The 14,917-nt window shown below is 39.6% G+C and overlaps 1 protein-coding gene across 2 annotated transcripts in view; it reads right to left on the bottom strand.

Moving 5' to 3' along the window:
• Positions 1-14,917, bottom strand: part of VWA8 (von Willebrand factor A domain containing 8) — a 330,223-nt gene that overhangs the window by 260,787 nt on the left and 54,519 nt on the right. For both annotated transcript variants that reach the window (XM_044249814.1, XM_044249815.1), the window contains 5 exons: positions 13,604-13,771; positions 8,836-9,000; positions 8,459-8,508; positions 6,523-6,631; positions 4,312-4,416 (listed from right to left, as the gene is read on the bottom strand). In XM_044249814.1, the coding sequence (XP_044105749.1) occupies positions 4,312-4,416; positions 6,523-6,631; positions 8,459-8,508; positions 8,836-9,000; positions 13,604-13,771 (597 nt within the window). The remainder of the gene's footprint in view (positions 1-4,311; positions 4,417-6,522; positions 6,632-8,458; positions 8,509-8,835; positions 9,001-13,603; positions 13,772-14,917) is intronic.

Below are 14,917 nucleotides of genomic sequence, written 5' to 3'. Positions count from 1 at the left end.
CTGTCCTCCAGGCCGCTGATCCATTCTTCTGCTTCCTCTAATCTACTGTTTAGTCCACCTAATGTATTTTTAATTTCAGTTACTGAATTCTTCATCTCTGGTTGGTTTTTGTTTTCTATCTCTTTCTTAAAGGTCTTGCTGAGGTCCTCCACTCTTTTCTCCACTCTTTAGTCCAGGGAGTAGCTTTATGACCATTAGTTTAAATTCTCTATTACTTATTTTCATTTCATTTACCTCTTTTGCTGTGAATTTGTCTTGTTCTTTCATTGGAGAAATACTCCTCTGTCTCTTCATTTTGTCTAACTCTTTGCATCTGTTTCCATGTGTCAGGAAAGTCAGTTACATCTCCAGCTCTTAGAAGCAGTGGCCTTACAAAGAAGAGCCCCCATAGTGCACTGTGGTGCAAAGTCCCCTGTTCACCAGAACCTGGCACTCCAGGGGCATCTTCTACGTGTACTGTGTGCACTCTACTGTTGTGGCGGAGCCACTTTTGCCTCCAATCCAGTCATCTGCAGTGGCTCTCCTTCCCTGTTGAAGGCAAGGTTTGATTCCTGTGCTGTTAGTGGACCAGGCTGGAGCCATCTGGGGCAGTTCAGGGCAAGAGTCACTTTGTTGTGGTGCTCACACCTCTTGGAGCTGCTTGCATACTGCCAGACTTGTGGCACTACTTTGGGTGTGCTATGGCCAAGATGTATTGGAGGAGCTGTGTCCACAGAACACAGGGCAGGGCGCACTGTTACCAAGTTAGGTAGGGTGTGTTGGTGTTCGAAGGTGTCCATGTATCTAGGCTGGGAAGTGGGGGGAAGAAATGATACCTGCCAGCAATTTTGCTCTTGGAGAGGTCTTCCAAGCACCCCTATTTCTCCAGCACATGCTCTGAAATTAGTAAACAAATCTCCCTCCCATATACCCCAGTATTTTTCAAACTGCTCTTTCAATGCTGCATCTCTGTGGAACTATTTGGTATACTGTCTCTTTAAGAGTGAGTGCTCAGATTCCTATCACCCTCCCAGAGCTGAGCCCACAGATCTTCCAAGTTCCAGGTGTTAAGCCCTGCTAATTTTAAGAACTCACAAAATCAGCCCCTATGGTTTTCAAAGCCAAATGTCCCTGTGCAGGTCTCTGGTGCCTGGGGAACCTCATGTGATGGCCTATTCTTTTCCCCTCTCTGAGCCCAAGGTGTCCCTCTCTGCCACAGAGAGTCTCCCAGGTCCATTTAACCTCTGCCACATATCTGCCCCCCTACCCACTTCGATGTGGCTTCTTCCCCACATTTAGCTGCGGGCAGAGAGTGTGTTCTACCAGTCTTCAGATTGTTTTCTGGGTTATTTACACTGATGTGGGTGTTATCCAGTTGTATCCACTGAACAAAGTGAGCTTAGGATCTTCCTACTCTGCCATCTTCATTAGAAGTCTAATTTATAGGACTAGTTTTGAAATCAGAGATCGGAAACACATCCAAGTGGCTTCTTTATAAAAATAAATACCTTTGTTCATAACTGACTCTTCTAGGCACTGAATATCTTCTCTCAGTTGTGTCACAAAAAAGTTTACATTGCTTCATTTTATCAGACCTCCCCATGACACTTTCTTTATCCCTGACTATTTACCCTTGTTCCGTGGGAATTGGGCACTGTGCTGATGGGCATCAAGGGAGCACATCAGGAATCACCACTTTTTTCTTAAACATTAGGTGCTCTATTTCAATGACCAATGCCAGATTAGTTCAGATGTTGATTAAATCAAAGATGAATTCTAGTTCTTTTTTTCAGTGCTGAGAATAAATCTTAAAGTGAACTAGTTATATTTTTCTCCTTGCTTCTTTATGTTTTTCATTTAGATTCTGTCCCCAACTACAGTTCTCAGCATCTATGAGGAAGAGCTTTTTATAAGTTTTATTTATTACTATTATTATTATTATATTGTTATTGACACCAATGATCAATAAAAATAATATTTCTTTGGCTAGCTGATATGTGGAGAAAAACCTGCTAAAGCACCTAGAATCTACTTCTGAGTTCTCACTATTACTACCCACATAAAGAATACTTCTTTCTGTACCCCCTTTGTAGATTCTGGGATAGACGAGAAACAAACACCACTCTATTTGCCCAAGGTGGTAAAATCCTGGCCTCCAGAAAATGAAGGGCCTATACACAGAAAAAAACCTAGTGTTCACATTCTATCTACTCCTTAGAAATCTGCTCAGTAAGCCAAACTGTAAAAGAAAAATAAAAACTGTCTTTCATAAAAAGGAATTAATTTTCGTAAGTCAATCTGCCAAGAGTCAACATGCTCAAATATATAGTTATAAGATATCATATATTGTGACCGGCCCTTTAGAAAAACACTATTTTAAACAATATGATAAGAAAATTATGCTATGCATACTTCAAAAGAAAATCATGCTCCATATTATGAACCACTTAAGATAAAAATAAGAACTTCATTAGCCACTTCCATAGTTTTATATAAAGCGCTTACTTGCAAGTTAATAATTTATTAGTTATATTTGTTTTTAATTTTTTTTGAAACACATTATAGCAGATATTCAAGTTTAACTAACTGTGTCAACAATGTCACTTTTTCCCATGTGGTCCAGGATCCAACGTAGGAGCACACGTTGCATTTAGCTATCATATCTCTTTAGTCAGGTTCAAACTGAAGTAGTTTCCGCAGTTTTTTTCTCTTTTATGGAGTGGATAATTCTAAAAAATACAGGACTTTCATTATAAACCTCAGCCTAGGTCTATACCATACTTTCTAATGGCCAAATTCACATGATGAATCCTTATCCAGAACATCCCTGAAATGAGGCTGAGCTCTTCTCACCTCAACACTCAGGAGGGACACAATATCTGTCCCACCTGGTCAAGTTGGCATTTACCATAAAAGTTATCATTTTCTTGTTTTGTAGTCAACTGAGTATTTTGGTAGGAGATATTCTTCCATTATATCAATATCCTATACTTTTTTGGGAAGATATTTATTTATTTATTATTTGAAGAGAGGGAGAGAGAATATGAGTGTGTGCGTGCATGTGTGCGCATGGTGGTCAGGGAGAGAATCTTAAGCAGACGCCTGCTGAGTGTGGAGCCCCAATCAAGACTCAGATGTTTAACTGACTACGCCACCCAGGCACCCCAATATCCTATCCTTCACAGAACCTCCACCCACTAGCTTTAAAACCTTTGATGACCTTCTGCCTAAATCAACTACCATACTGATGGTTGCCAAATGGTGATTTTTCTGTTTATATAATTCCTTCTGCATTTATTCAAGAGACTTTCTTCTTCCCCTTATATTTATATATTCATTTATATCAATATGAACTTAGAGATTCCTATTCTGTTCAATGGCTTATAATCAACAGTTATCATTGTTTATTTTGATACTTATGGGAGCCACTTCAAGCTGGTTCCTCTGTAACTTTGGCACATCAGCATCATTTAGTAGGCATTTCCTTACTTTCTGGCACAGTAAGATGATCCCAGTTCATTTCATTGTATACTTCCTCTGTGCTGATGCTGAACCAGCCCTACTTCTTAGGAGTCCTGATTACTTTTAGTTTAGAAAGTGTGGTATTTAGAAACCAATGTCTCGGCAATTGGCATGATTACTGCCACTGGATCGTCAGTTTTTAGGCCTTTGTAGAGGAGAGAACTAGAAAGTATGGGTTTGCATTCACATATACACACACTATCTGTATCTATTACTCTGTTTATATATATTGAAAAAAAATGAGTTCATTCTGATTTCTCCAATTCCAATCTAACACCACAGCAGTCTTTCTTTCCTTCTCCCTTTCTATGTTTATTATTTTTCCAACAGTGAGTAACACAGCTCTCATAATCCTCAATATACTGACCCATCTGCTCAATTGATTTACTTTTTTGTTCAATGTAGTCAACATCCCAACCATACCAGTCACCTCTGTACATGCTTCACTATCACTGGCCTGCCAGTGCCTCCATGCCTAGAAAAAAAAGAGAGGGAAAAGCAAGGGAAAGGAAGAAAGATGGAAAGAAAAAAGCAGGAAAGAGGGGGAAGCGAGAAATGGGAAGACGGGAACTGAAGGGATAAAAGAGACATGGAAAAGGAAAGGAAAGCGAAGATTTTATTTATTTGTTTGTCAGAGAGAGACACAGAGAGCATGCATAAGCAGGGGGAGCTGTAGGCAGAGGGAGAAACAGGCTCCCTGCCAAGCAAGCAGCCTGATGTAGGACTAAATCCCAGGACCCTGGGATCATGACCTGAACCGAAGGCTGACACTTAACTAACTGAGCCACCCAGGTGTCCCAAGATACTTACTTTTAAAACACCTTCCACAGCCATCTTCCCTTCGTGTCCTAGTAAAATAGTGTATGGGTAAAGCCACTGGATTGCATGTTTGATTGACATCATAGGAAAGGAATCCTATTAGGAGCAAAAATACATAAGAATGAGGAACATCTAAAAGAATCACAGAAAATTCATCTGAAATGCATATGACATTGAAATTGCCTTATAAATAATAACAATAGGTTTCTCATATTTTCTAGAGGTCTATAAAAGTAAAATTCATTACTTCCTCTTCTCTTCCTGTTCTACACCCTTTCCCCGGGTAAGCTCATCCACTCCTACCTTGCACTTGCCATCTATCTGTTAATGGCTCTCATGTCTCTGTCTCTGATCCTGACTACTTTCCTGAGCTATAGACTTGAACTCTCAATTACCCAGACAGGAATCTAGATATCCCATTGACCCCCATTCAGCATATCTGAAACTTAATGTCTGAACACATTTCCCTACCATACTCATCCCAAAGTACCTTCTCCTTCACTTTTAATCCTAATCTGAGTTACTCTCATACACAAATGTGCTTACCTTCACAGTTATAAATTACAAGCTAGAAGGTTTTTATTACTCTCAAAACTTTCTCCCAAATCAAACTGCTTTCTCAATTCTGTTCACTCTGCTTTCAGAAATCTACTAAAAGGGACAACTAGAGAAATTTTGGTATAAGTTGTCTATCAGATGATATTATAGAATTACTGTTAACATGTTGAGGGGTATGATTAATGGTTCTGGTTATGCAGAATGTCCTACTTCTTATAAGGTGCACGCTGAAGTATATAAGAATACTGACCACGGTTTCCTTTATAATGGTTCAGAAAAAAAGAGAGATGGCAATTAAATGTGGCAATATGCTAAAAACTAGTGACTCTAGTTGAAGGGATTATGGGTATTCATTTTACTATTTGTGAACTTTTTTTTTAGATTTGGGAATTGTCAAAGTAAAAAGTTCCAAGCAAAAACAAAAAGAACAAAATGTAGGAGATATGATAAATAGGAGGAGAAAACCTGTTCTAAATATATAGAGCAGTGTAAACAATACTTGTGAAACCTACTCAGTTTCAGGATATATAAACAAATAGCAACAATAGTTTAGAAATAAATCTCTTGGATTTATTTTTATTTTATTTTATTACTATATATTATTATATATTATTTATTTTATTTTATTTTATTTTATTTTTATTTTAGGATCCCTACTACCTGGGATTATGCTCTCCTTAGCAAAATCTCTCACTGATGGTTACGGTTTCCCCCTTATGCCACCGTGCTCTCCCCATCCCTCCTCCCTGCCAGCAAGAGGTATCTTCCTCCAATATATAACTGATTACTATACACCTCACCTACTTCATAATACCTAGTGGGCCCCTTCGTCCCCACTACAAAATCCAGACAACTGCACTCACCATGAAAACACTTCACAGGAAAGCTCTAACCTCTCTCTTCACCATACATACCTATTCTAGCAATATGACTCAGCATTCTTCAAAAGTAACAAGCCCTTTTGTGATTCAACAGCTTTGTACGAGCTGTGCCCCCTGTATGGAGGGCATTTCCACCACTCCTGACACTACTGTCATGATCTCTCCGAAATCGTAGTGGACAATGTCTCCACCAAAGCCCTCAGATCCATTTTTATCCTTTCTAAGCCTCTCACCCTTCCCTTCCAACAGCCAGCAGAGGCAGGGCTATTAAAGAAGACTACCCTTGAAGTCCTGAAGCCAGCTCTGCTCCAGGCCAAAAGAGCAGCTAGTGCCTGGGAATCAGTGTCCCTTGCGACGAGCAATGACTGCTGGTGCCCAAGTGTGAACGCCCCAGCTCCCTGCCTCAGTGGGCCAGGTGGAGGCAAAGCTTACCTGCAACATGCCTCTCCCAGCTCTTCATGTCTCTTCAGGCTGAGTCCTCCTTCCGTCTGTGGACTTTTCCCTGAGCTGCACATCTGCCTGCCTCCCCTCGATCCCCCTGATAAAGCTAGAAGTTCTTCAAGGGCTCAAAATATGCAGCTGGGCTCTGTACAGTTTACTGCGCTGCAGCCAAGTAAGCTCAGGTCTTGTAATATTTATAAAATACAACAAGACAAACTGAAGTGGTCAATCCCCAAGGATTAACTTTTAAATGTACTTTTTGCCACAAAATATACACATCATTAATTTGGGTATACATATCATTAATTTATTTTATACATACCAGGATTTGAACTGCAGCTGGTAAACTATCTAAAGGAAAATCTGGAAGTCCAAGAGTAGAAGATTCTTGGGAACAGAGAGTGGTAGCAAAGGACAGGAGCTGAGAAATTCTAGGGGAGAAAAATTAAGTGATGTTAGGGGCACCTGGGTGGCTCAGTGGGTTAAATCCTCTGTCTTTGGCTCAGGTCATGATCCCAGGTCCTGGGATTGAGCCCTACATTGGGCTCTCTGCTCAGCAGGGAGCCTGTTTTTCACATCCCTCCCTCTGCCTGCCTCTCTGCCTACTTGAGATCTCTGCCTCTCAAATAAATAAATAAAATCTTTAAAGAAAAAAAAAATTAAGTGATGTTAAATGTTATCCTAATAGCTTGAATGTATAAAATGTATTCATTTTTAAAATATGAAACAGCTGGGGGCGCCTGGGTGGTTCAGTGGGTTAAGCCGCTGCCTTCGCTCGGGGCATGATCTCAGGGTCCTGGGATCAAGTCCCGCATCGGGCTCTCTGCTCAGCGGGGAGCCTGCTTCCTCCTCTCTCTCTCTGCCTGCCTCTCTGCCCACCTGTGGTCTCTCTCTGTCAAATAAATAAATAAAAATCTTTAAAAAAAAAAATGAAACAGCTGAACCAACTTATTTAATCTAAAAGATGATACTTACTATTAAATTCTCAAGAAACAACAGCTTCATATTATAATATTCCATTTAAAACTCAGAAGCTGGGTGCCTGCATGGCTCAGCCAGTTGAGTGCCTGCCTTCAGCTTGGGTCACAGAGCCCGGTCTCAAATCTGCTTCTCCCTCTCCAACTCTGCCACTCTCTCGGTCTCTCTCAAATAAATAAATAAAATCTTTTTAAAAATAAATAAATAAAACTCAGAAGCTGATTAAATATACAGATATATTTCTTTTTTTAAAAGATTTTTTAAAAAATTTATTTATTTGAGAGAGAGAGCAAGTGAGCACAAGTGGGGGCAAGAGGCAAAGGGAGAGGGAAAAGCAGACACCCCACTGAGCAGGGAGCCCAACATGGGGCTTGATCCCAGGACCCTGAGATCATGACCTGAGCCAAAGGCAGATGCTAAACTGGCTGGGCCACCCAGGAGTCCCCAGATATATTTCTTTTTTTTTTTTTTTCCCAGATATATTTCTAAAATATGACAATATGTGAGACTTTCCACAACCTGGCCCGCATTTATCCTGCCAGCCTCCCTTCCCACCCTTCTCAATTTAAACGTGAATTCCAGCCACAAGGAGCTTTCTATAGCCTCAAGAACAAGGCATACACTTTCATACCCCATGCTTTAAAAATAACTTCTCAGAATTCCTTAATTCCAATCTTTATGGCAAAAAGTGTACTTATTCTTAATTCCAATCTTTATCTGGCAAAAGTGTATTTATTCATCTCAAATGCTGATGCCTTTTTGAAATTATGACCCCCACTATACAATATTAAACTAATACATTCCCATATCTTTTTTTTTAAGATTTTATTTGTTTATCTGACAGACAGAGATCACAAGTAGACAGAGAGGCAGGCAGAGAGAGAGAGAGAGAGAGAGGGAAGCAGACTGCCCGCTGAGCAGAGAGCCCGACGCGGGACTCGATCCCAGGACCCTGAGATCATGACCCGAGCCGAAGGCAGCAGCTTAACCCACCGAGCTACCCAGGTGCCCAATACATTCCCATATCTTTAAACTCTACCATATCTTGAATTTCTTGCCTTCAAGGATCATGTCTTATTAACTTTATCATTAGCATTTACTGCAACTACTAAAAAATTCTTCAAAGAATATTTATTGAATGGATGAATTAATGAATTCATCAATGGACAAAATAAATAAATAAATAAATTTGATGTGAAGTGTCCAGATATTTATATAAATGTGTGTGTGCACATGTATGTATATCTGTATATGTGTGTATGTGTAGCTAAAATACTTACTTCTCAGCAGAAACATTGGCTCCAACTGAATACAGCAGTTTAAGTTGGTCCTAAAATAACATAGAAACATACCAAATCAATAAGGAATGTAACAGACTAAAGGGAAACTTTTATAGGCACACTTCAAACTTTAAGTAGACACTAAGTAATAGTAAAAAAAATAATTTTTGATATATGTCTTAAAGTTAGCCTTTTTTAACCCATCAGATAGATAACGCCACAATAATTTTTCTCCCTAGTTTCCAGAGATTTTCTTTACTCTCTTTTTCTCTCCAGTAACTACTGAGAGAGACATAAAAACATAGTAACATTTTTATAGTAACCAAATAGAAATAGAAAATCTGTTTAAGAAATAAATTATCCTTGTTCATACTTACCTTAAAGGGTAGATAATAAATATCTCTGGCCTGAAATCGAGAACGGAGAGGGGGGTCTAATGGATTCCCAGAGTACTTAGGCACTGGCAAGCCCAAAGCTATGACGCGGAAGTTTTCACTAACCCGAACAATCTTCCAAGCATCCAATTCTGTTTTGGTATGATCCTGAAAGAAGATCCAAACTTATAACATAAATGATGCAGATTACAACTGCAAGAACTGCCAGGCTTAGGAATTTAGGCCCTGATTGCTGAGTAAATTGTACTTGGGAACCAAATACAAGTTTCAAAACCAAACCTTCAAGGAAGGAAGCAAAGTGAAATCAGGATCAGGGTGCCAGGAAGGCTCATACCATGAAGACTGGCGTTGAACAGAGAAGCAGCTAACAGTCAAGGAACAAAAGGCAACGTGGGTCGTCAGATCTCCAAGCTGTGGTCATTAACTCGGAGAAACTGAGTGAAGATTCTAAGGAATATAATACTGATTCAGACCAGAGAACATAAAAGGTAGTCCTAAAGGGACTGACCACTCACTGGTTGAGAAGAGAGCGCACATGGACCTCAAAGAGACAACCATGTTTATGGGTCTATTTCTGCCAAGATATCAATACATAGTAACTATGAATACATAGTAACAACTACCACATATTGAAAACTCATTATGTGTAAGTACTTTCAATGAATTTTGCTCACTTAACTTTTATCAGAATGCAAATAAACATTTAATTCATTTTTAAGGAGGAACAAACTAGGGGCGCCTGGGTGGCTCAGAGGGTTAAAGCCTCTGCCTTCGGCTCAGGTCATGATCCCAGGGTCCTGGAATCGAGCCCCGCATCAGGCTCTCTGCTCAGCGGGAAGCCTGCTTCCTCCTCTCTCTCTCTCTGCCTGCCTCTCTGCCTACTTGTGATCTCTGTCTGTCAAATAAATAAATAAAATATTTAAAAAAAAAAAAAGGAGGAACAAACTAATGTTCAAAGGAATTCTATAACTTGCCCATGGTCCTACAACTTGCATCTGGTAGAGTTGAGACTGGAAACAGTACAGGGTCTGGGGTTACAAACCCTGGCTCTAGCACTTGGTGTAAACATGACCAAGGGCATGTTATTATGCCCTCTGACCCTCAGCTTTGTCATCAATAATTACTGTGCCTAATGGGAAAACTAAATACAACAGTGCGAAAGCAACTGGTCCAAGTAGGTACCTGTTATCTCATTCCTTCTCTCTCTGCTTGACCCTAACAATGGCTCTTCACTGTCCTCAGCTGTATAGCTTACAAAGCTTATATGAACGTGTACGCCCTCAGCTTTCAGCATATCCTCAGGGGATGCGACCCATATAACTGTGTAGAAGCTCTTTACGCGACACTCAAGGACTTTCCTGGCTCAAGTCATGTCCTATTCTCTCAGTCCCAGCAAGCACTGCACACCCAGCCTGCCTTCCCTGACCCCGTGCTCCGCCACATCTCACAACTGTGGCTCTCCAGACACATCATGCTGCTTGACCAATGCTCCTCCACTTGCCTGAAACACCCTTTCCACTTTGCACAGCATAAACACAGGCATCATTTCAAGCTTAGCACAAACAACATCACTCTCTAATCCCTCCCTCCATCAGAACCAGTTTTGTACCCCTCCACTGTATCCTATGCAAGGATCTGACTTCTGTCCATTACCACTTCATGCTGCAGCCAAGCTCTCGAGAGGACTTATTATCTCTTAAACATAATAGGACAAATGTCTGTTGATTGACTGCATGAAATCATTTAAAAATATAATGAATGATTATTTCAAGCATAAACAAAATTATGACCCCACTTTCATCAACAGATACAGAGATACTATATCACCATGCACCGGAGGACAAGAGTCAGCATCTAGCCCTACCTGAGAAACCAAGAGCATCATCTTCAGACAGCTGAATATTTTTCTTTCCCACTTACCCGAAAAAGATCATCAGGATATAAATAGAATTTATACAAAATGATTGTATCTGTTTCCACAATAACAAAATCCTGCTACAATCAACTCTCTGAAACCATTAAAATTTTGGAGTATTCAAATTGAGTATATTGAATCTAACTAGAAATAAACAGGACTTAAATTATGGTACCGAAATCCTCTTATAGTAGAAATTGTCTTAAGGTGGAGGTGTTTTGTGAAGGGATCTTGCCTATCTTCTCTGAGGTTCTTAGGAGACAGATTCTATGAATATAGAAACGATATTTACCAATGAAAATTAAGCATGTATACTGATACTTACATTGGGAAAAAACAATGTAGTACATCCTTCTCAATAACAAACACTCCTTGTATACTAAAACTCTTCAATTAGCAATAATCTTGCCTCAGATAAACCTCAATCGCTACGATATTGCCACTGTGCAAAGCTTAAAACTCTTTTGACCCCATATTTCAAATTCTTAACCAAAGTAATAGATTCAATAACTTTGCATAAAATTCTAACACAAATAAAAAATATATCAAACTTCTAATTGTGAAGTAAACACCACACTTTAAAAAATGATCCCATATCTGAGCATTCTTTTCCAAATCATTTACGAACAATGCCAAATAACTAAGTAATGATATAGGAGCCAATAATAGTTCTTTTGTAATTTGAAAGTATCTAATGAGAAAATGTTCTGCATAACACTGACCTACTTTAAAAATAATAAATATAAATTACATTCTTACATTTATTTAAATTTGTATTTTATAATATTAATTAAAATTTAAAGTAAATGTAAATAAATGAATAATAAACATATCTTTCATTTCAGTAAATTAACTCTAACAATATGAATGAATGAATTTTTTTCTTACTGATTAAACCCTCAATTATCCTCTTCTAATTACATTAGTATGATGTCATCTTCAGATAGTTCCAAAACAAGACAACTATATCTTATGGTGAAAACACCATCTAGAGACTCCTATAAACAATAAAGAAACAGACTGCTAAAAGGGTAGCAGGACAGGTTTCTGGGAAAAGACTCACACAGCGGGAATCAGAAAGAGCTATTTCTGGTCCTACCAGCCATGGAGCATCAGTTCAATCAGACCCTCTGGTGTCAACAACTCTTATTTAGTACCTAGTGTGTCCTGGGCTTTCATCAGCTGTATTGAGAAGAAAGTAGACACAGATTCTGCTTTTGAGCAATTTGTAACCTACTTGGGGCAGTAAAATTCCCATCCATGTATCTCTACCGCACAAGTGTCAGAGAGACGGAATCCTAGAATGCAGAGGCAGAGCCATCAACACCTGAACTCCGGAGCCCGAGAGCTCCAGTACAGCACAGACAGCACTGAATGGGCAAGGGTTGTCTTCTCCTCCTTTTGTGACATTACATGAACAACTTCCCCAAAGTCTCCAAAGGGCCCCACACTTTCTTCCTATCAACTTGCATCACAGCATGTAAAGATTTTATTGCACTGATTCATTCATTCAACAAATAGTTATTGAACAGCCACTAAGTGCCAGGCACTGCTCTAAGAGCTTGAGATAACACTGGTGACAAAAATCCCTGGTAGCAGAAGTTGTAATCTAGCAGAGGGAGGCAGCGAATAAACTAAAAACACAGCGGGGCGCCTGGGTGGCTCAGTGGGTTAAAGCCTCTGCCTTCAGCTCAGGTCATGATCCCAGAGTCCTAGGAGCCCCAGAATCTCATCAGGCTCTCTGCTCAGCGGGGAGCCTGCTTCCTCCTCTCTCTCTGCCTGCCTTTCTGCCTGTGATCTCTGTCAAATTAAAAAAAAAAAAAAAACTAAAAAAAAAAAACCAAATAAAAACCAAACAAAACCCTAAAAACACAGCAAGGAAATAATTCCTGTAGGATGTTAGAAGACTAAGGAAAAAATAGAGCAGAATCAGGGAGTGTGAGGGCAGAGGGGACACTGCAATGTCAAATTGGTGGGTGAGAGCAGGCTTCATTGAGAACGTAACACTAGACCAAAAACTTGAAGGGGTATAGAAGGAAGCCAGGTATTGGGAGAAAATCATTCTGAAGAGCAAAGTGACTTGCAAAGCACTAGGAGAATGCCTTCCCGGTGGGTTTAAGGTACAGTAAAGACAATACTATCAGCTGGAGCGAATAAACAAGGACAGCAGGAGATAAGGCTAAAGAGGCAGGAAGGGCCCAGATCAGACAAGATCTATTTTGCACTGGAAGGCCTTTGGGTTTTCCAGTGAGGAGAGGGTTTAGAACAGTTTTAATCTGCCCCATGTTTTAAAGTGATCCTGGACCACTGCAGGGCAGCCGGAATAGAAATGAGAGTTGTTAGGGGTTTCTTACAACAACTCAGGCATCAGATCCAGGCAGCTTGGAACGTCATGGTATCTCTTAAATATCTTTCATTTCTGTCAATATCTACTGGATTTTGAGCTTCTGGAGGCCAGGAACTATACTCAGTTCAGCTTTATCTTTCCCACCATCTAGAAGCCATTAGACTTCTGGTACATGGTTGTTGGGAGACAGAGAAGAGGATAGGAAAGGAGGGAGAAAAAGAAGAATTAAAAGGAGGGGGGAAAAAGAGAAACAAATAGTTATTACATAGGCAAAAAAAAAAAAAAAAGTAAAAAAATCTGGGAGGTCTTCTAATAGGATCTGCCAACGGAAAAACTTGTCAAACTGCAAACTCATGAGCTAAGCAGTGTGCCACAGATGTGAGCCACCTGAACGCTGTCCTCGTGCCCACACAAGCATGTCTCACCACAAATGGCACCTCCTACATCTCAGGAGCCAAGACAAAGGAGCTACATTTTTCTGTTCTTACTTGGAGAAGTTTGTCGTAACGCTCTGAAGACATCAGGAAGCGTCCATCCTCAAGTTGCATCTCCCTATTTTCCAGCAAGTTGTTCAAAACGGGCAGAACGTTCCTCTCTGCCTTTTCCAGGCCTTCCAAAACAAGGGTTCTGCCTTCTGTGGCTGCACGGACTGCACACTATTTCCAAGAGATAAAAGCAATATGAGAATATGGAAGATGCCAGAGCGTGGCTTAATTTTACTTGTAATGCAAGTAAGAAAAGAAGTAAGAGATAAGCGATTAATGCAGCCACAGATGATCAGTACCTTCACAGTCTAGTTTTACTAGGCAGTAGAATTTGTTGTATGCCTGTTCAGGAAAAGAATGTTTGCAACATACATAACAAAGACCAAGTAAATACACTTAATATAAAAAGAATTTTTCAGATTAAGAAAATAATATCACTATGATATGCAAATGAGCATAATAAAATATTTTCCATTTCACTGGTTAACAAAGAGCTACAAGGTAAAACAATATATTTTTAGAACTTCAAATTAGTACAGATTAAAAAGAATAGTAATACTCAGTGTTGGTAAGGTTAAGACGAAACTGGCGCTTTTCATTCCCGATTGGTCTATGTGCAAAATGACAATGTTATGGAGAATAAATGGCAAGGTATTTTCTAAAAATTTAAATGGTTATGTTCATTAATCCAGCAATTCTATTTCAAGGAATTTTTCTTTTTTTTTCTTTTTTTTTTTTTTAAAGATTTTATTTATTTATTTGACAGAGAGAAATCACAAGTAGATGGAGAGACAGGCAGAGAGAGAGAGAGGGAAGCAGGCTCCCTGCTGAGCAGAGAGCCCGATATGGGACTCGATCCCAGGACCCTGAGATCATGACCTGAGCCGAAGGCAGCGGCTTAACCCACTGAGCCACCCAGGCGCCCTCAAGGAATTTTTCTTAAGGGAATAGTCAGGAAAACATAGATGGAAAGATTTATAATTTAAAAAAAAAACAAAAAACAAAAACAAAAATAAAAAAACCCCAAATGCCAATCTAGAAGACTGGCAAAATAGACCATAATAAATCAGTGTGATGGACTACTACACAGCTATCAGAAATAATGTTACAGCTCTATCTGTACTAGGACTATGCCATCACTTACCTGATTACTAAACCCTAAGTAAATATGCTTCTTGTTTTAAGAACCTTGTTATAAAAAGTATTTAATTCATGAGTCCATGGGATGGATTGAGGAAGACAATGACAATGCTCTAGAGATGGGACATTTGCTTCTTCCAGCAGTTGTATTACAAATCTGTGATAAAACATGAGGAA

The sequence above is a fragment of the Neovison vison genome, chromosome 5 (genome assembly GCF_020171115.1).
Source record: "Neovison vison isolate M4711 chromosome 5, ASM_NN_V1, whole genome shotgun sequence".
Taxonomy (NCBI): domain Eukaryota; kingdom Metazoa; phylum Chordata; class Mammalia; order Carnivora; family Mustelidae; genus Neogale; species Neogale vison.
The sequence above is the reverse complement of the archived record's forward strand: the minus strand, read 5'-3'. Positions and strand labels throughout refer to the sequence as shown.